General features: G+C 42.2%; 1 protein-coding gene across 9 annotated transcripts in view; it reads right to left on the reverse strand.

Moving 5' to 3' along the window:
• The window catches only part of EPC1 (enhancer of polycomb 1), a 97761-nt gene that overhangs the window by 64801 nt on the left and 8914 nt on the right, over positions 1-24046 (reverse strand). For 4 of the 9 annotated variants that reach the window (XR_015139555.1, XR_015139556.1, XM_086334107.1 and 1 more), the window contains exon 1: positions 2194-2588. The exons of the other annotated variants lie outside the window; for them this stretch is intronic. Coding sequence is in view for 2 of the 4 variants with exons in the window: in XM_086334107.1 (XP_086190233.1) it covers positions 2194-2346 (153 nt within the window). In the remaining 2 variants the exon portion in view is untranslated. Of the gene's footprint in view, positions 1-2193; positions 2589-24046 lie in introns of those variants that run through there. 9 annotated transcript variants of the gene reach the window in all.

Consider the following 24046-nt stretch of genomic DNA (forward strand, 5'->3'; position numbering starts at 1 on the left):
AAAGGACTGTTTTTCCAAGGCTAACTCAATATTCAGTTACCTTTATTTGTGCGTAGTATACGTTTTCAATATCAACATTCTACTTTTAATACTGTGATTTGAGCTATACAGCCTCCTCTGGCCGGTATGAACTGCAGGACTGGAGAGCAGCTGTTCCACCTGGGACTGTTTACATTCTTCTGTTCAGTATTTATTCCTGAGGTCTCCGTTTCACTGGTCATAGTTTTGGTTGGATGTGAAGTGAAACAAATTCTAAACGGATGATAGGAGAAGGTAGTCTGAGGGGGGAAAAAAAACCCTAAAAAATATGGACTCTACATGTTAGAAAATAATAAACGTCAAAATTCTTTCAGTGAATGAAAATTATCTGTAAAAATTTAATAAGCCTTGGTACTTCAGCTGGGCTCAGCTCTGATTTCAGGCTGTGGCTCTTGAGACAGTCCAAAGTGTTCAAAGAAGCCAGACCAGTATGTTTCTAAAGTGTACTGTGTAGTGCTGTTTTTAATCAAAGCTCTGCAGTTCCTTGGGGGCAAAACAATAGCCACAACTTAATTTCCAGGTCAGTCTTAACACTGACACCCCCATCTTGAAAGCATTATTTGTAAAACTTAAGAAACAAAAATAAAACCAAAAGACAAGATTCTGCAGTCACAAGTACTTTAATTTTTAAAAACAAATCACTTATTTAAAAATAAACAAACGGCACCATTCTACTCTCAAAGTTGGTAACAAGTAAAAGAAATTAGAAGATTCTGTCTCACAGGTAACGTGCTCCGAGTCAGGTCTAGACAATCTCAACTACTACACACGCTAAGGACACTACTCTCCGAAGGAAGAGTCAACTGTCACAACTCTTTGACTTTAAAAGGTTGAACAACCCAAACAGTTTCAACAGCTTTATTTTCAAAATCAACAGTACAGAGCAAAATTTCTACATTAAAAAAATTCCGTACAGTACCAAACAGAGGTATTACAGTATAGTTTTCCACCACAAAATTGTAGTACCAATCCAGCGACTCCTCGACTTCTTGAACTGTCAACACACTGCCCCCTGTTTAAGTGGCTGAACCTGAAAACCAAGGTATGCAATTCCTTAGAAGGCATCGAACGACACCGACAAGGATCTGGGGGAAACAGACGAAGTCTTGTGTCTGAGCCCAACTTCCACGACCAAGGACAGCCACACTACGACACAGTGTCTGTGAGCTGTCAACATTTAAACACTGAAGCCCACCCATGGAAAACATCTCCCGGGTAAGGTTTCACTCCACTTGAGTTCGGTGATGGATAAGAAAGAACCCTTTTTCTAAACGGAGATCTGTTAACATCTACTTAGACTGGGTCTTGTCTCCCGTAGGTTGAGAAACCAGCAATCAGGCGAACTTAGAGTTTTATTAGGAAAAGAAATAATAAAGTTACACAGGCTTTAGAAGAGCCACGGAGTTCCCTTCAAAATCTGCAACATGTTCTCAAGGATCAAAGAAAAAGTCAAGAGGAGCAGGAGTTGACAACCCTCTGATTAAGTAGGACTCGGAGGAATGGATGCAAAAGTCCCAGAAAGAGGACGAAGGACGCAGGTCGGCTCTGGGCTGGCTCGCCGGCCCCGACCTTCCGCTGCAGGACGCCTGCCGCCCCCGCCCGGCCTCTCGGCGGGTCCACGTGGGCCGCGCAGCCCCGCCAGCCTGCGGGCCGCCGAGAGAGCACGGCCACCCGAGCGCCCGGAACCTGCGCTCCCGGCGCCGGCGGCGCGCGAAGGCCGAGCCGGCCCCAGAGCGCCACCCAGCGGCCCGCCGGGAGGCCTGCAGGCAGGGCCTCCGCGGCCCGGCCGCCGCACCCCCCGCCGCCCGCCCGCTCCCTCTCCGGATGCACAAGGCCCAGCCCAAGCGCTCCGACCACAAAATGGCTGCCGGCAGCCTCGTCACGTGACCCCTTTGTGCCTTTCGGGCGCCCGAACTCCGCGGGCCCCGGGTCCAAGGGGCCAGGGTCGGCGGGTGCCCCGACAGGAGGCCTCGCCGGGCCGCGGCGGCCGGGGGGCGAGGCCGGGGGCCCCAGGGTAAAGGCCCGGCCGGCGACGGGAGTCGGCGGCGGAGAGAAGATGGCGGCCATTTTGTGTGGGTCTGCGCTCCGCCGCCGCCGCAGGCAGCGGAGGGAGCGGGGCCCGGCGGCGGGTCGGACAGGGGAGTTAACACGTACCGACTCCTCTTCCTTCTCCATTCCGGTGGGCATCTGCGGCACGGCCCGGTTTATCGAGGCGTATTCGTGCAGGTCGGGCAGATCCTCACAGCGGAAAACCGGCAGCGGCTTCGAGGCGTCTAGCGCCCGCGCCCGAAACGACAGTTTACTCATCTCAGGCGCAGCAGATACCTCTCCGCTCTGGGGAAACGGCCCCGGCCAGCGGGATCATGGAGAACCGGGGGTTCGGTCCCCACTCGCCCACCGCTGCCGGGGACTGGAGGGGCGGAGCGCGGAGCCCGCCGTCCGGGCACTCAGAGCCGCCTGGAGGTGGGAGGCCGAGACGCTCCGCTCCTCTCTCGCTCGCTCTCCTCAATACGCCATGGCCAACATGGCGGACATTAAAACTCCACTGTGCGCTCTTCAGCCAACCCCAGCCATTCCCCACACTGCATCGCGCAGCGGCGCGGGCACGCGGGGGGGGGGGGGGGCGCCGCGGGCTCGAGGCCGGGCGCCGGCACGGAGCGCGCGTCCCGCCAACCCCCGGCGCCCGGCCCCGCTCCCCCGCGCCCGGCAGCTCGGCCCCCGCCCCCGCGGTCGCGGGCGGACCGGCCGGGTCTGGGCGGCGCGCGGGGCACTCGGACGCCGGGGACCACGGCCGGCCTCCCGCCCTGCGCGCCCGCCGTCCCGCGCTCGCTCCCGCCAGCGCCGTTGGCTGACAGGCGAGGGTGCAGCGAAGCTACAGCCCCCACCGCGCGCCGGCTCTCGGCGCGGCGGCGGCCCCGGCACCTGTCAGCGCTGGCGGCCGGGCCCTGGGTGAGGGAGCGAGCGCCCCCAGCCCCTGCCGGCGCGGCGTCTCAAGTTTTATAACGAAACTACAGACGCCATTCGGGCCGGAATGCTACTTTGAGTGAACTTTTTAACCGGCCATTATCTTTACGTGTAAGGAAACTCTGGACGGTATTTGATCGTCTCCGCTTGGATCCTGGGTCAGTTCCCATCATTGCGCTCAGTGTAAACAGGAGGCGTCCTACGTTTGCGCCAACTAGGGTTTTGGTGGTTTTATTTTTTCACCGTGCATTTTTATCGACCAACAGTCAAGTTTATTGTCATCGAAGCAAAGGGAATAATAATTATCGGGCACCGTAACCCTTAGGGAAAAAAACATAAAAGCAAGACCTAGTTCACATTTTGAGAGCTGGATGATTTTTCTGCACTGGGAGAAAATGTTGCTTCAACGTAACCATGGGTTGACACTTATTTTTACCTTTACCTTATTTAACCATAGGTTGACACTTGTCCTCTGAAAAACTTTTTACAATTATTGAAGACTTACAGCACTCCTGCCAACCCCCCCCCCAAATTTTTTAGAAAAACTATTAGAAGAGTATTTAGATGGATGTGATGACTACCATGTGGTTTATATTACACACGAAAATGAGTATCCAGAGAGCCCTCTCCAGCAGAATATTTTAAAAACCCGAAAGACTGTTGCGGTGGGTTTAATAGGTTTGGCAGCAAAATTTCAAAATATTCACCGAGATCCAAAAATGCTCTGTACCTCCGCTTTTCTCCCCCAGGGGACACATAATAAAAATAATCACTTCTTAAATACTGGGTTGGATGGGAACTGTTATTAGCTTAAGGCACAGAAGCAAGGTGCTATCTTTCAGTCTGGTTTAGCTACCACCCGGATGGGGTGGGGAGAAGGAAAGGAGAAAACGGGATTGCAGTTCTCCAAAATTATCATCAAACTCAAGTACTGACAGCTCACTTCTGTGTAGCAGACATTCACCTACAAGTCCTGTACTAAGAGGATGCATTTACTGACTCAAACATTTGAGACCTCAGGGGTCCTCTGAGTACCTGCTTATTATTCAGTGGGGCTTCCCTGATGGCTCAGTGGTAAAGAACCGGAATGCCAATGTATGGGACTTGGGTTGGATCCCTGGGTGGGGAAGATCCCCCTAAGAAGGAAATGTCAACCCATTCCAGTATTCTTGCCTCAGAAAGCCCATGGACAGAGGAGCCTGGCAGGCTACAGTCCACTGGGGTCTCAAAAAAACTGGACAAGACTTCGTGACTAAACAACAAAAACAAAGGACAATTACTCAGCACCCACAGGACTCCCAGAGGAGCTTACGTGGTTGGAGCAGGACTCATAGATGGAAGTGCCACACCTGAAGTAAGTGTGAGGATGAAAGCTCAGGCTATTTGGGACCAGGCAGCAGTGGCACCCAATCCATGGGGAGCGGCTCTAATGAAAACATTCGGGAAGGATTTTTGGAGGAGGTAATATCAAGGTAAAAACTATGTAGGTTAAGTATGGGTCAAGGGTTGCAAAAAAGAAGAGAAGAAAGGTATCTTGGACCAGGAGAGCAGTTCATGGGAAGACCCAGAGCCCTGGGAGGGTGTGTCACACTCAGGGATCCTCACCACACCATAGACCATGACAGCTACTTAGCCACGTTTAACAATTCTGAAAATACTGGCTGAATATTTATTTGTATGGTAGGTCTCGCCAGGCTACATACTGTATTTCTGAAAATCCTTGCAGAATTCAGTTGATTTAGGAACCTAGAACTAAAATAGTCTTGTCATGACTGAAGCACTAAGAAAATGAATAAAACAACAGTCTATAGGGACTCCCTGGTGGTCCAGAGGCTAAGACTCCATGCTCCCAATGCAGGGGGCCGGGGTTCGATCCCTGACCAGGGAACTAGATCCTGAATGCTGCTACTAAGAGTTTGCAGGCTGCAACTAAAGATCCCGTGTACCACAACTATGGCCCAGTAGAGCCAAATAAATAGATAGATATTAGAAATAATAACAGCCCATAGATAACATTTTCTATATCCTACAATAAGCCCATAGATAACATTTTCTATATCCTACAATAGATCCCGCAACTCACTCCAGTATTCTTGCCTGGGAAATTTGTGAACAGAGGAGCCTGACGGGCATATAGGGTCACAAAGAGTTGGACACAACTTAGCAACTAAACAACAACACAAACAATAATGGGCACTATACAACTAAGTTCCTTGTTCAGTAGAAATTCTAGACTCACACTTCATGGAGGGTTCAGAGAGATCCTTGCAAATTAAGCTTGCCTTTTGCAGGTGGTCTGCCTGCCAGGAGACATTTTCTTTCTGCCACTGATCCCCATTCAGCTCAATGCCCTGGATTTCTGACTTGCAGATCTTACTTGGTTCCCAAAGACCCACAGATTGCAGTCCCAAACCTCTTAGATTCAGTTCACTACCCTCCCTCCTATGGGGCAGGGAGTGTGGCAGTAAAGGCTACAGTTTAATTTTCCTCAGCATCCTTTATCCACCCAAAAAGTCACCTGCAAGAATGACTAATCCTGCCCTGCCTTTCACTTTTTCTACTCCCAGCCAAAACTTTCTATTTCCCCGTAAGTATCCCCAGCAACAGTGATACGCAATTCTCCACCTTGCAAAAGATACATACTACGAACATGAAGCTGTATATATGAGCCTTTACCCACAGGGAGACTTTGGGTTGGGAAGGAATCTGCAGTATTTAATACAGTTTTGGATTGATGCCACAAATATTTATTACATAACTAGGCAACACACAGTACCATCATTGCAGAGGCTATAAATACAGTACTGATAAAGGGATGTCCACTTAACAAAACGACCAGGACCAGGCTGATTGTGACATGTAGTGCCCTGGGAGTTCAGATGGAAAGCAGTCTAGGTGTGTTGATCAGACATTATGGGGCAAACAGCACATTATTTGGTTCTGAAGGGTGACTACTATTCCAACTGGTAATGGGAACGAAATGGTAGAAGAAAAGGTCTTCATAGAAGAGGGCAACTCTATGGACAGAACATGGGGAGGAGGCAACCAGCAGGCATGTGTGAAGATAAGAAGGTTGCCCTGGCCAGGGTTCAGCAGGAGATGACAACAGCCCAGGTGTAAGATAAAACTGTCAAGAACCTGGGCAGAAGGAGTAGGAGTAGAAAGGACAGAGACGTATTTTAATGGCAATAATAATCACATACTATCATCACCTTGAAACTTGATTAATTTCGATTGGTTTCAAATATAGAACGTCTGGGACTTCCCTGGTGGTCCAGTGGCTAAGTCTCCATGCTCCTAAGGCAGGGGCCCTGCGTTTCATCCCTGGTTGGGGAACTAGATCCCACATGTTGCAACTAAAGAGCCTGTGCACGGTAACTAAGACCCAGAGCAGCCAAGTAAATAAATGAAAGAATATTAAAAAAAAAAAAAACAGAATATCTGCTTAAACAACAATCGAGAATGTGTCAAATGCTATAGCTCTGACGCTGTACTTTGCTGTATACAATAAACCTGAAATACAGCTCCTTTTATTAGTTTACACCCAATATGAGCCCAAGTCTTAGTATTTCTTTGAAACTGCATCTAGGATTTGCATCCTTATTTCCATTCCCATTGTTTTCACCATTATCTCAGCTCTCATCACTTCCCACCTAGAAACAACCACCAGTCCAAGTCCTCCTTCAGTCACTCATTCCTTCAATAAGCCTTGGTGAAGCTTCTACTTCATAGGAATCTGCGCTGTGCTCTCCTACCATTGCCTGGTGGGGATCAGCAGTGGCTGGTGGAGGCTGTGGGTCCCTGGGGCTGTGTAGACACAGTACACAGCTTACGGTGTAGATACAGTACTGACTGCCCTTCAGGGATTCGCAGTACCCTGCATGCATGCGTGCTCAGCCATTTCAGTCATGTCCAACTCTTTGCAACCTATGGACTGTAGCCTGCCAGGCTCCTCTGTCCATGGGATTCTCCAGGCAAGAATACTGGAGTGGGTTGCTGTGCCCTCCTCCAGTGGATCTTCCCGACCCAGGAACTGAACCCATATCTCCTGCATCTTCTGCACTGTAGGCAGGTTCTTTACTCACTGAGCTACCTGGGAAGCATGCCCCCAAATCAAGGTGGCTAAAACCCCACTTCCGCCTGTGTCCTCCCTTCCCCAAGTCATTTATTCGTCTTGCTCATTAGAGCCATTTGTGGGGGGGCATGGTTGCCGAGGCCTCATAATTTTGCTTCACTCTCCAACATTATTTCTCCTTAGCGCTTAAGACCAACAAGCTCTTCACTCTGGCTGGTCCGTCTCATCACCGTCTTTAGAAATCAGCCAAGTCTTTCCTGCCTCCAGATTTTTCTTTATTCCTTTCTCTCTGTTCTCCCCGTCCAGCTTCAGACCATCTGCTTCTAGCTACTGAAATGCTACTTCACAGGAATGTTTTGAAGATTAAATAAAACAACCCATGTCAAGCATTTATATGGTCTCTGGCCCAGAGTAAACATTCAGTAGATGTTATCATCCTTTAAAATCTGACTCAGAGATCACCTCCTTCATGATACTTTGACAACATCACTTCTCTGGGTTCTAATTTCCTAATCTGAAGAATGAGTAAGTAGTTAGGTGAATTCAAAATCATTCTTGAGTCTACATCAATCTTTCTCATCTCTGAACTTGTATCGTTCAATCAGTAAGAACAGTAACTACCATTTATTGAACATTTACTATGTGTCAGGCCGTGCAAAAGTACATTTTAAATGCATCATCTCCCTTAATTCTCAGTATCTATGAAGTGCATCCTGTTAGAAAGGTTGCACGTTCTGCCTGTGATTACAAAGCTGGTGAGAGGTAATGCTGAGTCCAGAATCTCTGGGTTCTGCTTCCACATTGGAGCCTCAGAAACCAGATTAACTGAAGTGAAGAGTGAATTGAGAGTGAGCTTGGGTCAGGAGAAAGAAAGAAAGGGTGTGTGTGTGTGTGTGTGTGTGTGTGTGTGGCTTTTCAGGTCATCACTTTTGTTGTTCTTGAAGATGGGAAAGATGTAAAGCAAAGAATCATGTAAATAGATTAACAGCAAAGACTCATGTAAATAGATTAACTTTAGCATGGTCTTCCTCTCAGAAAGGAGGGAAGGAAGGCAAGAATGGATAGTAATCCAATGAAGTTAAATTCTCATTGATGGGACAGTAAGATTAAAAAAAAAATCATGATTTCAGTTTGCAAGCTGGAGTCCAGATTCTTCTTCCTTTCAAGCATTCAACAAATCTTTTCTGGATGTTTACTGAGAGCTAGACAAAGCTGAGAGCTAAGAATAAAGTAAGATACTGTGTATTTACTTTGGGAAATGTGAAATTAATTTCTTTAAGATGTGTAATGCACGATGCTCTCGACATTAAAAATGATACAGTGCTTCAATTGAGAGCACTGTGCCAAAGGACTAAAAACATTTTCACCTGCAATAATAATTTTCCTTCCCTTTCTTTTTATTTCATAATAAGCTATATAAAGAAATGGCATCAAGTAACTCTTCCAACATGACATTTAGGAAAATAAAAAAGAGAAGCATTTTATGATGTGCTGTATGTTGGAAAGCAAATGTTGCAATTAAACAGCAGCATTTTTAATAGGTTGTCACAGGAACAATATCTGAATGGCTGATTTCTCTACAGAATTGATTTATGCATGAAATTCTCTATATAATATTTAAGAACAATATCTTGTAGAAAATAGGATAGTTCAGAAAACATCCAGAAACAGTCTAAGGCAAATTATTAACCCTAGCAAACTACAGCAGGACAGACTCAAAATTATTTCAGTTTAACTGTGTCTCCAATATATATGACTAAAACCAAACAAGTCTGTCTGAGAATGAATTAGAATTTTACAAAATCCACAGAATGGTTTCAGCATTTCTACTGGGGTTAGAAAAAAAAAGAAGACAATGAAATATGATACATCTTATTGTGTAACATAAAATCCTAAATTTATAGAAAACCTATTCCTAGCACAGCATGGATTTTGCCAAAATTTAGACCACCATCCCAGGTCCCCTGAATCCAATCTTTGCTTCACCACCCTAGGTGCGCAGCTAAGGCGTCCTTATGGCAGCATTTTAACGAGGACACCACTAGATGAAGCTGGGGAAGTGGCCATTGTGTGTGTTAGCTGCTTAAGTCGTGTCCAACTCTTTGCGACCCCACGGACTGTAGCCTGCCAGACTCCTATGTCCATGGAATTCTCCAGGCAAGAATACTGGAGTGGGTTGCCATTTTCTTCTCCAGGGAAATTTCCCAATCCTGCATTGTAGGCAGATTCTTTACTGTTTGAGCCACCAGTGGCAGGAGGTATAAATAGGAAATCATCTGGAACTTAATAATTTAGTACTTGAGAAGAATGTCATATATATTAACTTTCTAGAAGAATAAAAGTCCATCTTAGAAAATTAGAAATTTTGAAAAAATTAAACCACATATACTGAAAATTTTTGGTAGTATTTCTCTAAACTGGATTTTGATAAATTATTGTTATGTTATTGAATCCAATGACTGGCACTTACTGACAGACACTGTCTATAGCCTGGGTGTGGGTCCAAGTTTGTAAAGGGCAGAAGGATAAAAATGAGAGAGAGAGGGGACAGGGAAACATAGGAACCTCTGTGTCTTACAGCCTTGAGCCTGTAAAACATACTAGTTGAGTGTGATCAGTAATAGTATAAATGGTACATGAGGGGTGAAGGGGTGAAACTTAAGAGAAATAAGAGAAAAAACTGCTCATGAAGTAGAAATTTGTGCTGAAGCATTAAGTGAAAGTTACCAGTGGGTGGTAGACAAAGAAAGATGGACAGGGATGAGGACATTTAAGAGACAGACTGTGTGAATTCTCATTGTTCCCATGACCCAAGAAAGGAAATTACTTCTATTAATATAGTCCCCTGAAACATTAGTGAAATAAACATTTTACTTTCACTGGATGTGTTCTTCTTTCCCATACATTGAGTGACACTGTGTCAATTGCTTAGATAAGCACCCTGGTGCATCCAGAGAATAGAAGGGAAAGTGAGTGATTACAAAGCTGAGGAGTGAGGTAACAGGTGTGAAGAATGATTCATGGAGTAAGGAGAAGGGGCTGGGGATGGGAGCCCCAGGGAACACTGACAACTGGGAGACAGCGGAGGAAGAAGAGCAAAGGAGGTGGGAAGAAGCCAGGTGGCCATTCAAGGAGGGGATCAATGAGGAGAAACCAAAAGAATGAGGATGTCCTTGGAGACAGAGCAACCCTGATTTCTATCAGACAGCGTGGGCAGGAAATTCACTCCGGTGAGCTGAGACAACTGTAGGAGTCACAGGCTGAGCCGTGCCTGAAACATGTTAATCATTTACCAGGCAAGTCAAGCCAGGTCAAGTTTTGAAGTGCCTTCTTGTGAGACTTTTCTACGTACTTGCTCACAGGAGAGACAGCGCCTGGAGGGCAAAAAAAAAATCAGGTTCTGGGACACATCATCAGCACCTCCCATGTTATACATTAGCAGAAAATTAATTGCATTATGTCTCCAGTCTTCACAAAATCCTGGTATCAAGAGGAAGTAAACCATATCTTCCATCTTTAAAATTGCAGAAACTAAGAAACAAAAGCCCAATTGGACTTAAGTGAGTTACTGAGCAAGGTATACACACCACATCTAGATCTTAATATTTCTTCCGAATTAGGCTTGCCAAACACTAGACTCATCAGCCATAAACAACTCAAGGACACTGTGGTAGCACATATATTTGGACACATATTTTGACTTGAATAGATTTATTAATAAAGCCTGTTAACTTTTTTGGTGTTTTTATTCCTTCCAGTCTTTCATGGCTTTGTCTTTCACTTTCTTGTTTTATAACATTGGAATAATATTGTCTATTATCTTGTAATCCTCACTTCTCAATATAATTTGAGATAGTCCCACTTCATTCAATATTCTTCTCAGACGTTAGCTTAGTGTTTTTCAGAAGTATGTTTCAAAAATCACTAATCTGAGAAATTATGTTCTGAGATGAGAGTTCCATAAAGAGTTCCATATAAAACCAGTAAGTGAGGGAAATAACTGCCTCTTTAAAATACATAGAGGCTCACAATGTACAGGCTCAAAGAAGTCTTGCAGAAATACTGATGCTTAGAACAGTATTTTCCAAAGTTATCTCACCTTGCAACCCTTTACCATGTACTATCAATTACTACCTTTCGTTTTATAAAAGTACACCTTGGGACTTCCCTGGTGGCTCAATGGATAAGAATCCGCCTGCCAGTGAAGAGGACATGGGTGTGATCCCTGGTCTGGGAAGATCCTACATACCACGGAGCAACTAGGCCTGCACACCACACTCTAGAGCCCATGCGCCCCAGAGCCCATGCTCCACGACAACAGAAGCCGCCACGATGAGAAGCCTGCGCACCACAACTAGAGAGCAGCCCCTGCTCAATGCAACTAGAGAAAACCCGTGTGCAGTAGCAAAGACTCAGCGCAGCCAAAGATAAAAGAAAACTTCGAAAACAGTATTAAAAGAAAACGCACACCGTGGGAAATTATAACCTAGGCAATTCAAGGAAATAGAAGATTTTTCTGATCAAGCTATTTAATTACTTAGGAAGTCTAACATGAACTTTGAAAAAGCATAAAGTTCTTATAAATGTAAAAATGTATCTGTATTACCACTTCTTAAGATTTTTATCCTGCTAAAAACAGTGCAAGTAAGACAGGCACTAGAATTGTGCTCAGAGAAGGCAATGGCACCCCACTCCAGTATCCTTGCCTGGAGAATCCCTCGGACCGAGGAGCCTGGTGGGCCGCAGTCCATGGGGTCACTAAGAGTCGGACACGACATAGCGACTTCACTTTCACTTTTCACTTTCATGCATTGGAGAAGGAAATGGCAACCCACTCCAGTGTTCTTGCCTGGAGAATCCCAGGGACGGGGGAGCCTGGTGGGCTGCCGTCTATGGGGTCACAACAGAGTCAGACACGACTGAAGCGACTTAGAATTGTGCAGGTTGCTATACTTTGGCAATACATTTGGTGTTTGATACTAAATTAACTGAAATGCTTAGCTACATTTCTTTCTAAAAGTTTCTCTACTAAAAAGGACATAGGGAACTTTGATTCAGAGATTTTTTTTTACTCTAACTTAAGGAGAAGGAAATGGCAACCCACTCCGGTGTTCTTGCCTGAGAATCCCAGGGACGGGGAAGCCTGGTGGCTGCCGTCTATGGGGTCACACAGAGTCGGACACGACTGAAGTGACTTAGCAGCAGCAGCAGCAGCAAGCTCTTGGAACTGCAGTTTCTTCATCCATAAAATGGGACTCCTAACACAATGTATCACCTAGGTTGTTACATTGATTCAATGAAATCATTAGCAAAGAATTTAGCATGAACCTGACACAAAAGTCATGCTCATTACACATGAGCTATTTTTTTAAAGGATATTTTTTATTTTCTTCCTGTTAATAGGTCATTTTACTTTTCTGAGCTTTATTTTTGTACACTTAGTATAAAACATAACAGTGATTGTAAAGGTTTCAACACTCTTGGCTAAAGAAACAAAACTAAGAAATCCTCAAATGAAACCAGAAACCAAGATACATATATAAAATAATGTAAACTATTATACCCATCTTCTAGAATCTTTCTGTTTTGTTTCTATGTAGGAGTTTTGTTTTTTATGTTGAAATCTACAAGGAGCTCTGCAGTACCCCCACCCCACCCCCACCCACTGACAACTGATTCACCAGGCTGTTGCCCAGTGATGGCTTAATCTCCAAATCTGGTCAAGCAAGCTCTCCAGGGGGTCTGTACAGGTTGCTACTGTTTCTCTCAGGGTGAGTGCTTTGTGTAAAAAGAGAGTCCAATGATAAACAACATTTTGCATTCAAAGTAGCAACATAGCAGAGTGAGATACAGCATTAACTACTGGAGGGAACATTGGCTTCCACATTGAAACATCCAGATGCTAATCTCAGGCCTACCCTTTACCAGCAGCATGCTAAGTCACTTCAGTCGTGTCCAACTCTGTGCGACCCCATAGAAGGCAGCCCACCAGGCTCCCCTGTCCCTGGGATTCTCCAGGCAAGAACACTGGAGTGGGTTGCCATTTCCTTCTCCAATGCATGGAAGTGAAAAGTGAAAGTGAAGTTGCTCAGTTGCTTAGGGACCCCATGGAGTACAGCCTACCAGGCTCCTCCATCCATGGGGTTTTCCAGGCAAGAGTACTGGAGTGGGGTGCCCCACCAGCAGCATAAGCCTACAGAAATGAATTCATCATGGGGCCTTAAGCATCTCTTATGCTTGGTCTGGCTTCCCAGGTGGCACAGTAGTAAAGAATCTGCCTGCCAGTGCAGGAGATGCAAGAGACTTGGGTTTGTTCTGTGGGTCAGGAACATTCCCTGGAGGAGGAAATGGCAACCCACTCCAGTATTCTCGCCTGGAGAATTAATGGACAGAGCCACAAACAGTCAGACATGACTGAGTGATATGACATACTTGGTCTAAAGAATACTTTTTCTCCTCCTTCTTAGGCCAATATGAAGAACAAACATATGGTTTAAAAAAAAAAAACTTTGATAATTGCAAAGTATTTTTTTTAATTTCCCACACAAATATACTAGGGAAGATTATTTTATTATATATAATATATATAATATATATTATATATATTATATATTATATATAATAAAAATATTATTTTATTTCAGTTTCACCCTAGTGGTCAGGAAGGGCATTACATACACTTGCTCCCAAGTAATACACTGAAACAGAAGATCCCTCAGCTGTTCAGATCATGCAGTTGGTCACAGAAGATTTCATTCCTAGTCTAAGGCCCTTTAAGCACTTCCTTAAAAAGGAGATATTTAAGGCAACACCAAAATTCACCCATTTTACCTATTTTCAGTACTCTTTTTCTTTCACCCCCTTTAATTTATCTTGCCATATTTCTTCAACTATTTAGAGAGTGTGTCTAGTACAATATAAAATTTTAAGAAATGTACGGTAAGTTTGAATTATTTTGAGATAAGCAGGAGCTTTAAGAAAAATTGTTAAAAGAGTGTAATACAGTGGTTAGAAGTGCTGGCTCCAGAGTCAGACATGATTTGGGTTTGAATCTCAACTCTGATCTTTTCTAGCTCTGTGAACCTGAATAAAAATTCTAATTTCTACCTCTAATACTGAGATAATACATACTTCCAAGTATTGTTGTGAATAGATAAATAAGCCACATAACTAAAGTTACTGACTTCTTACCTTGGCCCGGGTGCTTTACATGTATGATCTCCCTTGTTCTTGTTCTTAGTCCCTAAGTCATGTTCCACTCTTTTGCGACCCCATGTACTATAGCCCACCAGACCACTCTGTCCATGGATTTCCCACTCAAGATCTCCAGGGGATCTTCCTGACCCGGGGATCAAACCTATATCTCCTGCTTGACATGCAGATTCATTACCACTGAGCCACCAGGGAAGCACGATCTCATTGAATCCCTATAAAATCTTACAAGATGGCTCCAATGCCTCCCTTGTGGTGAGATTTCAAAAAGTGTTAGATATTATTTCATCAAAAAGTCTGAATATTCTTCTTAAAGATTAAGAAACAGTTTCCAGTTGAGTGTGGAAAACGGGTTACCCAAGTAGGGTGACCGAGGTCCTGATTACCTTCATTTTAACATAAACACTACACTGGGTTTATCCTATCTGTTCAGTCCTCCTTTCTGTTGAACAAAAACATACAAAACCCAAATCTTAAAAAGAAAGAAATACTATCTGAATAAAAGAGTGTTCCCTCTTGAATATTTTTTCTCACATGCTTCTTCACATCAGGCTTTTATGGGTCACTTCTGCATGTTTCTCCAGCATCTACCTACCCTTCTTCCATCCTTACAGAATTCTCTTTGCCTTTATTTTCTTGGGTTGTTTCATAATCTGTGCTCCCCCGCCCCACCCCACCCCCGCCCCCCGCCTCAAATAACTAAACTCTCATGTTGTCCTTGAAAAACAATGGTTCCTCAGCATTATTTTTTTCAACAATATTCTGTATAGTGGTCTTTCTTAACTCTTCATGGGAATAACAAAACAATTGTAAATATAGAGAAAATAGTCTAATTTTATGATAATATTGCTTCTATTATGTGAGTTTTTAAGGTTACTTTTAAAAGCAAAGAAGTTTTTAAGCTGTTACAGTTTTATAATCATCATCAATGAATTACAAAAATAATTCATGCTAAGCTATCTCATCTGTATTACATAGTTACTTATGAGCATTTTAATTTAGAAGCTGGAGGTTCTAATCCTGGCTTTGCCACCAACTAGCTGTGTGATCTTGATTTTAATCTCCCTGGACTTCAGTATCTTCAACTTTGAAAAGGAGGACTAAGACTTAATGATCCCTTCCAAAACTTACAACCCTCAAATTGGATGATTATCTCATTTCTATTGTTGGTAGGAAAAAATGAGGATACATGAAATTTTCTAAATGGAAAAAACTAACAAAAGAAAATTAGAGACACGAGATTTTTCGGAAACTATGTCTTCAGTGTTTCCTGACTATATATTTACAGTCTAGAAGGCCCTTGAGAAGACTGAGAGCAAATAAAGTCCTAGAAGATATGCCTTACGGAGAGTAATTTCAGTGAGTGGGTCAAGATGTTATACTGTGGGATTTCCCTGGTGGTCCATTGGCTAAGACTCCACATTCCCAATGCAGGGTGCCTGGGTTCAGTTCCTAGTTGGGGAACTAGATCCCACATGCCATAGAAAAGAGTTTGTATGCTAACTAAAGATCCCGCATGCCGCAATTAAGACCCAGTTATATTATGTTATACTATATATGTTATACTATAATTAGGAATAACTGATGATCAAGCAAAAAGTTTTTAAAAGATGCTTAGTATAAGTAGTCTTGCCATTGTTTTTAGTATAGTTGCTAAGTTGTAACCGACTCTTTGCCACCCCATGGACTGTAGCCCACCAGACTCCTCTGTCCATGGGATTTCCCAAGCAAGAATACTGGAGTGGGTTGCTATTTCCTTTTCCAGGGGATCTCCCAACCCAGGAATGAAACCCACGTCTTCTACGTTGGCAGGCAGGTTCTTTAGCAATGAGCCACCTGGGAAGCCCTAGTCTTGCACTGTATGTTCAAATGTGAGCTGAGAAATCCATGTAGCATACAAATAAAAAAAACTGAAATATAAAAACCATTAAAACTGAAAAATAAAGATTCATAATTAATATGAAAAAAAGATAACAAACTGAAACAAAAGCTAAAGCAGAAATGGTCAAAATAATTAAGTCTGGTAATGAAAGACTGTGTGGATCACAACAAACTTCTTAAAGAGATGGGAATACCAGACCACCTGACCTGCTTCTCAGAAACCTGTACGTAGGTCAAGAAGCAACAGTTAGAACAGGGCATGGAACAACAGACTGGTTCCAAATCAGGAAAGGAGTACGTCGAGACTGGAAATTATCATCCTGCTTATTTAACTTCTATGCAGAGTATATCATGCAAAATGCTGGGCTGGATGAAGCTCAAGCTGGAATCAAGATTGCAGGGAGAAATATCAATAACCTCAGATATGTAGATGACACCATTCTAATGGCAGAATGTGAAGAGGAACTAAAGAGCCTCTTGATGAAGGTGAAAGAGGAAAGTGAAAAAGCTGACTTAAAATGCAACATTCATAAAAGTAAGATCATGGTACCCAGGTTCCATCACTTCATGGCAAATAGATGGGGGTGGGGAAATGGAAAAAGTGATAGACTTTATTTTCTTGGGCTCCAAAATCACTGCGGAGAATGACTGCAGCCATGAAATTAAGACACTTGCTCCTTGGAAGAACTATGTCCAATCTAGACAGGATATTAAAAAGCAGAGACATCACTTTGCCTACAAAGATCCATATAGTGAAAGCTATAGTTTTTCCATTAGTCATGTACAGATGTGAGAGTTGGACCATGATGTGAGAGTTGGACCATAAAAAAGGCTGAGTGCAAAAGAATTGATGCTTTTGAACTCTGGTGCTAGAGAAGAATATTGAGAGTCCCTCGAACAGCGAGGTCAAACCAGTTCAATCCTAAATGAAATCATCCCTGACTATTCACTGGAAAGACATGCTGCAGCTGAAGCTCCAATACTTTGGCCACCTGATGCGAAGAGCTGACTCACTGGCAAAGACCCTGATGCTAGGAAAGATTGAGGGCCGGAGGAGAAGGGGGCAACAGAGTATGAGATGGTTGGATGGCATCACCAACTCAATGGACCTGAATTCGAGCAAACTCAAGGAGAAAGTGAAGGACAGGGAAGCCTGGTGTCCTGCAGTCCATGAGGTCGCAAAGAGTTGGACACCACAGAGCAACTGAACAACAAAATAAAAAATCTGCAACTAGGCTAATATTCTCACTGGAAAAGTGCAGACAATTTCTATGTAATAAACTAAAAAAACAACACAGTATTATTATCCAAGCACTGACAGAAAATACCAAATAGCAACAAGAAGAACAACAATAGTAACAATTTAACCAATTTAACAATTTGAAAAGTATGATGAAAGTACGAAGAGTACCTTTAAATCTTACATCAAAAAACTAGGTTATATGTGAGGACCTCCCTGGTGGTTCCTTGACTAAGACGCTAAGCTCCCAATGCAGGGGGTCCGGGTTTTCAATCCCTGGTCAGGGAACTAGATCCCATATGCTGCAGCTAAAGACCCAGTGTAGCCAAATGAATAAATAATTTTTTAAAAGATTAAAAAAAAAAGGTTATGTATGAGATGAATTGGGAAATTGGAATTGACATATCACACTCTGTATAAAACAGATAACTAATGAGAACCTGCTGTATATCACAGGGACCTCTACTCAGTGCTCTGTGGTGACCTAAATGGGAAGGCAATCCAAAAAAGAGGGATATTAAAAAAAAAAAAGAGGGGCAGAAGGAGAAGAGGGCATCAGAGGATGAGATGGCTGGACGGCATCACTGATGCAATGAACATGAACTTGGGCAAACTCCAGGAGATGGTGAGGGACAGGGAATTTGGCGTGCTGCGTTCCTGGGGTTGCAAAGAATTGGAACCGACTGGGTGACCGAACACCAACATGTGTATGTATAAGTGATTCACTTTGCTGTATAGCAGAAACTAATACAACACTGTAAAGCAACTATAATCAAAATGAAAAAAACAGGCTTTACATAGTATAAGTTTTTCTGACATTGTTTCATTTATTGGGCCCTATCTCCGTGCAAGCATTGTATTATGAACCATGGGAGACACAAAAGAAAAAAATGTTATTGCCCTTAATGAACTTAATTCCTATAAAAGCAAATAGGGTGGTATGTCTTGTGTGTGTATTCTGGAATATCCTGTTTTGAAAGGAACATTTAAAATAATTTTATATCATTTTATTTTCAGATTTACAAATGATTTGAATAAAATATACAGGAAATGTGTCATAAATTTACTTCACAAAGTAGTTTATTTTCATCTCTTTTCATGATACTTAACTAATTTTCAGGTTAACTATCTTAAACCAAAAGTTTATTCATCATTTCAGATTTTCCATAATAAAGTTGGAAATCAGTATTTAACAATCATGGAATAGTCAGCCATCAATTTATGTGGCTATTCATTTAAAAACTCTATAAATAACACATGCTGAAGAGGATGTAGAGAAAAGGGAACCCTCCTACACTGTTGGTGGGAAGGTAAGTTGGTGTAGCCACTGTTTGAGAACACTATGGAGGTTTCTCAAACACCTAAAAATAGGATTACCATATGATCCTGCAATCCCATTCCTGGGCATATATCCAGACAAAACTCTCATTCAAAAGAACACATGTAACCCTATGTTCATAGCAGCACTATCTACAATAGCCAGGATGTGGAAGCAACCTAAATGTCCATCAACAGAGGAATGGATAAAGAAGATGTGGTGAATATATATACAATGGAATATTACTCAGCCATAAAAAAGAACAAAATGCCATGTGCAATGACATGGATGCAACTAGAGTTTCTCATACTAAGTCAGAAAGACAAATACCATATGCTATCACTTATATGTGGAATCTAAAATATGACAAATGAACCTATTTTTGCAATAGAAACATACGTAGAGAACAGAGCTGTGATTGCCAAGGGGGAGCAGATTGGCAGAAGGACGAAAGGAGAGTTTGGGTTTAGCAGATGTAGACTGTTTTATATAGAATGGATAAACAACAACATACACTGTATAGCAGAGAACTATATTCAATATCCAATGATAAACCATAATGGAAAAGAATATTTGAAAAAGAATATATATATATATATATATATATATATATACATATGGGATCACTTTGCTTTACAACATAAATTAACATTGTAAATCAACTATATTGTACTTCAATAAAAAATTTTGTTAAGTAATTTCTGTGGCTATTAAGATGACAAGTAAAAGGTGTTATGGCTGTATATGCAAAGAAGCATACACGACAAGGTGAACTGAGGGAGCGAAGAGCAGCACATGAAGGACCTACCCAGGGATCATGACCTAAATGCGTACGATGGACAATGAGAGGATCATGAAGGAACAGAGAGGGAATGTTCCTCCCGCAGCGTGTGAAGCAGTGTGATGCCATCTTCCTCACACTCTTGAGAGAGAGAGGGATTCTCTGTTGAGTGCAATGGAGCATTTGCAGTGGTAAATTCCAGAGCTGAAAAAGAATGTACCTGGAAATTCCAATTTTCCATTTTTTGGGGGGCCACGCCACATGGCATGTGGGATCATAGTTCCCTGACCAGGGATGGAACCCAAGCCCCTTGCGCTGGTAGCCCGGAATTTTAACCCCTGGCCCACTGGGGAAGTCCTTCCGATTTTCCATTCTTAATATCACCAACCATCAGAATTTTAAGAAAGGTTAGTATGAGGGAATTATGCCAGGAAAATCTTATGAAATTTAGTGTGGTTATTCTTGAATTTAAGATATAATAGAAAAAATAGTTTTTTAAATAAAATTTGTATAATCATGAAAATCCAAAATTTGAAATTCCACATATTTGGCATGTAAAATAGAATGTACATTAAAATTTCGATTCCTTATTTAACTCATTTTATTCACTAGTTCCTTTAATGTAGTATAGCTGAACAAGTGCGCTTCCAAAAAAATGCAAAGCCTTAAAGAGTCTTATAAAAGCATGTTTCCAATTGAAATGTATACTTAAAAAAAATTATATATTTGGCTGTACCACATCTTACTTGCAGCACGTGGGATCTAGTTCCCTGACCAGGGATTCTTCAAACCCAGGCCTCCTGCATTGGGAGCACAGAATCAATGCCCCTGGACCACCAGGGAAGTCCCAAAATGTATACTTTTACATTTTATACAAAATTCTGAGTTCTTACGCATTTGAAAGGAAATAATAATACAGAGATTCTTTACCAGCTGAGCTACAAAGGAAGCCCAAATAATATATAGACAACTGTCTATGTTTATGCTTTCAAATGAACGGCAATGTCATTCTGCCACTAGCCAGCCTGTTATTTTTCTTTTCTCTTTAAATTTCTATTCATTTGGGGGAAATGAACACTAAGTTATTATCAATAGAAGTAGCCTTATAAACTCACAGTTGTCAAGAAATAGTAAACAAGCAAATAAATCCCTTATGCGCTCTTTCAGCTCTTCAGTGCTCTTATGCTGCCCCCTGCCGCCCAGCGTCCACACTTCACTGAAAACTGTCCCAAACTTTCAACCTTTTTCACTCTTCCCATCAAAACTTAATCTGGTTAGAGATCTATACCACTGGAGTTTTCCTCTACCAGGCTAATGGGTAAACAGATGTCTATTAACAAAGAGGTAGTTCCTTCCTATTTATCCCATCACCATTTCCAGGGCACTTACGTTTTTGAACTGATGTCTGATGGGTAATGACCGACATCCTGATTCCCAAGTCCCTTCCCGCACCCCCCAGCCTCTAGCTCCCCCACATCACAGCTTACTCTCTGCCCACACTGGACTTCCAGCTGGTATTCCCAGTGCCACGGTGTTTTGTCTCCTCTTTGCTTGTGTTCTCACGACTTTCTTTACTTGAAAGTCTCCTCTCAATTTCTACCTGTTGAAAGCCCACCCACCTTCCAAGCTCTGGTCAAAAGTACTTGCTCCATGAAGTTTCCTCCAATTCCCAAATGCTTCTCTTCCGTTTTCCCTTTAATCGTTTCAGACTCTGTCCAATATAGTTGTTGTTTTAATGTAGTAGAATCTCAATAAGGATTTATTTAATGAGTGAAGAGCAGTTAACAGAGGAACCTTAATTCTTGGAGCAACTGACTTATCAACTTCATAAAGGACATGGGGAGGATGATGAGAACCTCTCGAATACTGCAACAACTTTATACACCAGAGTGAGGTGAACGTTTTAATTTCCATCACAGAATGTAAGGGCAGTTCTGATCCCTGAAATCAGAGGTACCTGTGAAAAAATGAACTTAGTGCCTTTGTCATGTCAGGCATTACTCTAGGTGCTTTAAATGCAAATCTCATAGCAGTCAGGTGGGTAGGCAAGATCACTTTGATTCACAGAAGAGGAAACTGGGGGTCTGGACAATTAAGTAACTGTCTGAAGGTTATAGGCATAATAAAGAGCTGATGGAGGAATTCAGATCTGTCAAAGCTGGGTATTTAGGGACTTCCCCAGTGGGGAAGTGGTGATCCCATGCGTGGTTAAGACTCTGTGCTTCCACTGCAGGGGGCATGGGTTCAATCCCTATTTGGGGAACTAAGATCCTGCATGCCCAGTGAAAACATAAGAAATGTGTATTTAAAATGTTCCTGTGATGTCTTCAACAGAAATGTGTATGGAGAGGCTTCTAGGGAGCTATCTGGAAGTTAAAAAAAAAAACAAAAACAAAAAACTGTTAAAAGAATTGCCTTAGAAATTGTGACCACATAGACAAAAGCCAAGAGAGAGATTCAGTGTCAATTAATTATCTGTTAATATCTGCAAGAGCTGATTGTCTTACAAGGCATAACCTGAAGGACTGTAGTACTCTGCCAAGTTCAAAGGTCTCTCGAGGACAGTTATATATATTCTAAAAGATTAAGAAATGCAGAATCCAAATACTTGTCAGTTGATGCAGCCACTTGTGTGGGGACCAACAATTCTAACTTGACTGAAAAAAAGGTAAAGATATGACAATATCTCAGGAAAATAGGCTTTGAGAATACTTTTTTTTTTTTTTTTGATACAGTGAACATAAATAGGTTCATTATGTCACAGTGTCTCAGACAGGGATCTAATTGTGTTGTAATCAAAACCTGTGCTCATCAAGAAACTTCAGTAGACAAAAAAAATAAACTGGAGAAGGCAACACTCTAATTTTTTGGTAGGATATAACTCTTTTCTTAGTAGGTAAGAATCTTTTAACTTCATAAAGAATATTAGAATAAGAAAAGAAATGTTTTTAAATCGATGTAATTGTTGTTTCACAACATTTGGAATAAGAGGTCAGCTTAGTACACTTTCAAATAGAATTCCTTTTTATATGCAGCATTGAAACATTAAAGAGAACTTAAGAATCACCATATTTAAAAGTTAAATGTATGAGGGGCTCCCCTAGTGATCCAGCAGTTAAGAATCTGCCTTCCAATGCAGGGGAGTTGGGTTCGATCCCTGGTTGGGGAACTAGGATCCCACATGCTACAGGCAACTAAGCCCATGTGCTGCAACCAAGACACAGTGTAGCCAAATTTTAAAAAATAAATAAATAAACTTAAAAGTTAAATTTGTGAGATGGATAAGACCTTCTTAACTTCTTGAAAATGCCTGCTAAAGTACCAAAGTAAGCAATCGGATGTAGTAAAGGTAAAATGTATATAAAAAGTTGGGAGGTTTTTAATTAAATAATGCCATAAATGAGACCAAGTTTTAAAGGACCATGATATCTAAAATTTGCAAGATTTGTAAGGTAAATTTAAAAACATAAGGAAGAACTACCTTTGGGTATGTAACTTCAATACATTTCATATTATTTTTAAATAACTTGATTTCAGAATAGTCTTTCAATATACAAGACTTACTCTTGAGGGCATCAGGTAATTTATAATTGAAGAGTGGCAGCTGGACTGCTTTTCTTCCAGCTGAAGTTGGTATTCATTAAGCAGTCAGCACATGTGGACAGAACTGGTTTAACTGTCCAATTATTCTTTCAATCTGAAATCTCCCTCTCTTCCTAGATGACTGTAGCTTTTGAAAGACTGAAATGAGAAGTAGCAACACTATCTACTGGTAGCCCCAATATCTTGTTTAGAGGCTTTGTTCCATAGGGTCACTCAACAATCCTCAACTCCAGCAGCATGTTAGAACCCCACGGAGAGTTTTTAGAAAATACTTATGCTCAGATTCCACCGAGATCAGCTAGAACTTCTGAGGATAGGGCACAGACATTTAATTTATAAGTTTTTGGGTGATTCTAAGTGCAGCCTCTTGATGAAAGTGAAAGAGGAGAGTGAAAAAGTTGGCTTAAAGCTCAAAATTCAGAAAACTAAGATCATGGCATCTGGTCCCATCGCTTCATGGGAAATAGATGGGGAAACAGTGGAAACAGTGTCAGACTTTATTTTTCTGGGCTCCAAAATCACTGCAGATGGTGACTACAGCCATGAAATTAAAAGACGCTTACTCCTTGGAAGGAAAGTTATGACCAACCTAGATAGCATATTCAAAAGCAGAGATATTACTTTGCCAACAAAGGTCTGTCTAGTCAAGGCTATGGTTTTTCCAGTGGTCACGTATGGATGTGAGAGTTGGACTTCGAAGAAAGCTGAGCGCTGAAGAATTGATGCTTTTGAACTGTGGTGTTGGAGAAGACTCTTGAGAGTCCCTTGAACTGCAAGGAGATCCAACCAGTCCATCCTAAAGGAGACCAGTCCTGGGTGTTCATTGGAAGAAATGATGCTGAGGCTGAAACTCCAATACTTTGGCCACGTCATGCGAAGAGTTGACTCATTGGAAAAGACCCTGATGCTGGGAGGGATTGGGGGCAGGAGGAG

This window comes from Bos grunniens, chromosome 13, assembly GCF_055505025.1.
Source record: "Bos grunniens cultivar Pamir isolate PY7600 chromosome 13, Bosgru_T2T1.0, whole genome shotgun sequence".
In the NCBI taxonomy this organism is placed as follows: Eukaryota; Metazoa; Chordata; class Mammalia; order Artiodactyla; family Bovidae; genus Bos; species Bos grunniens.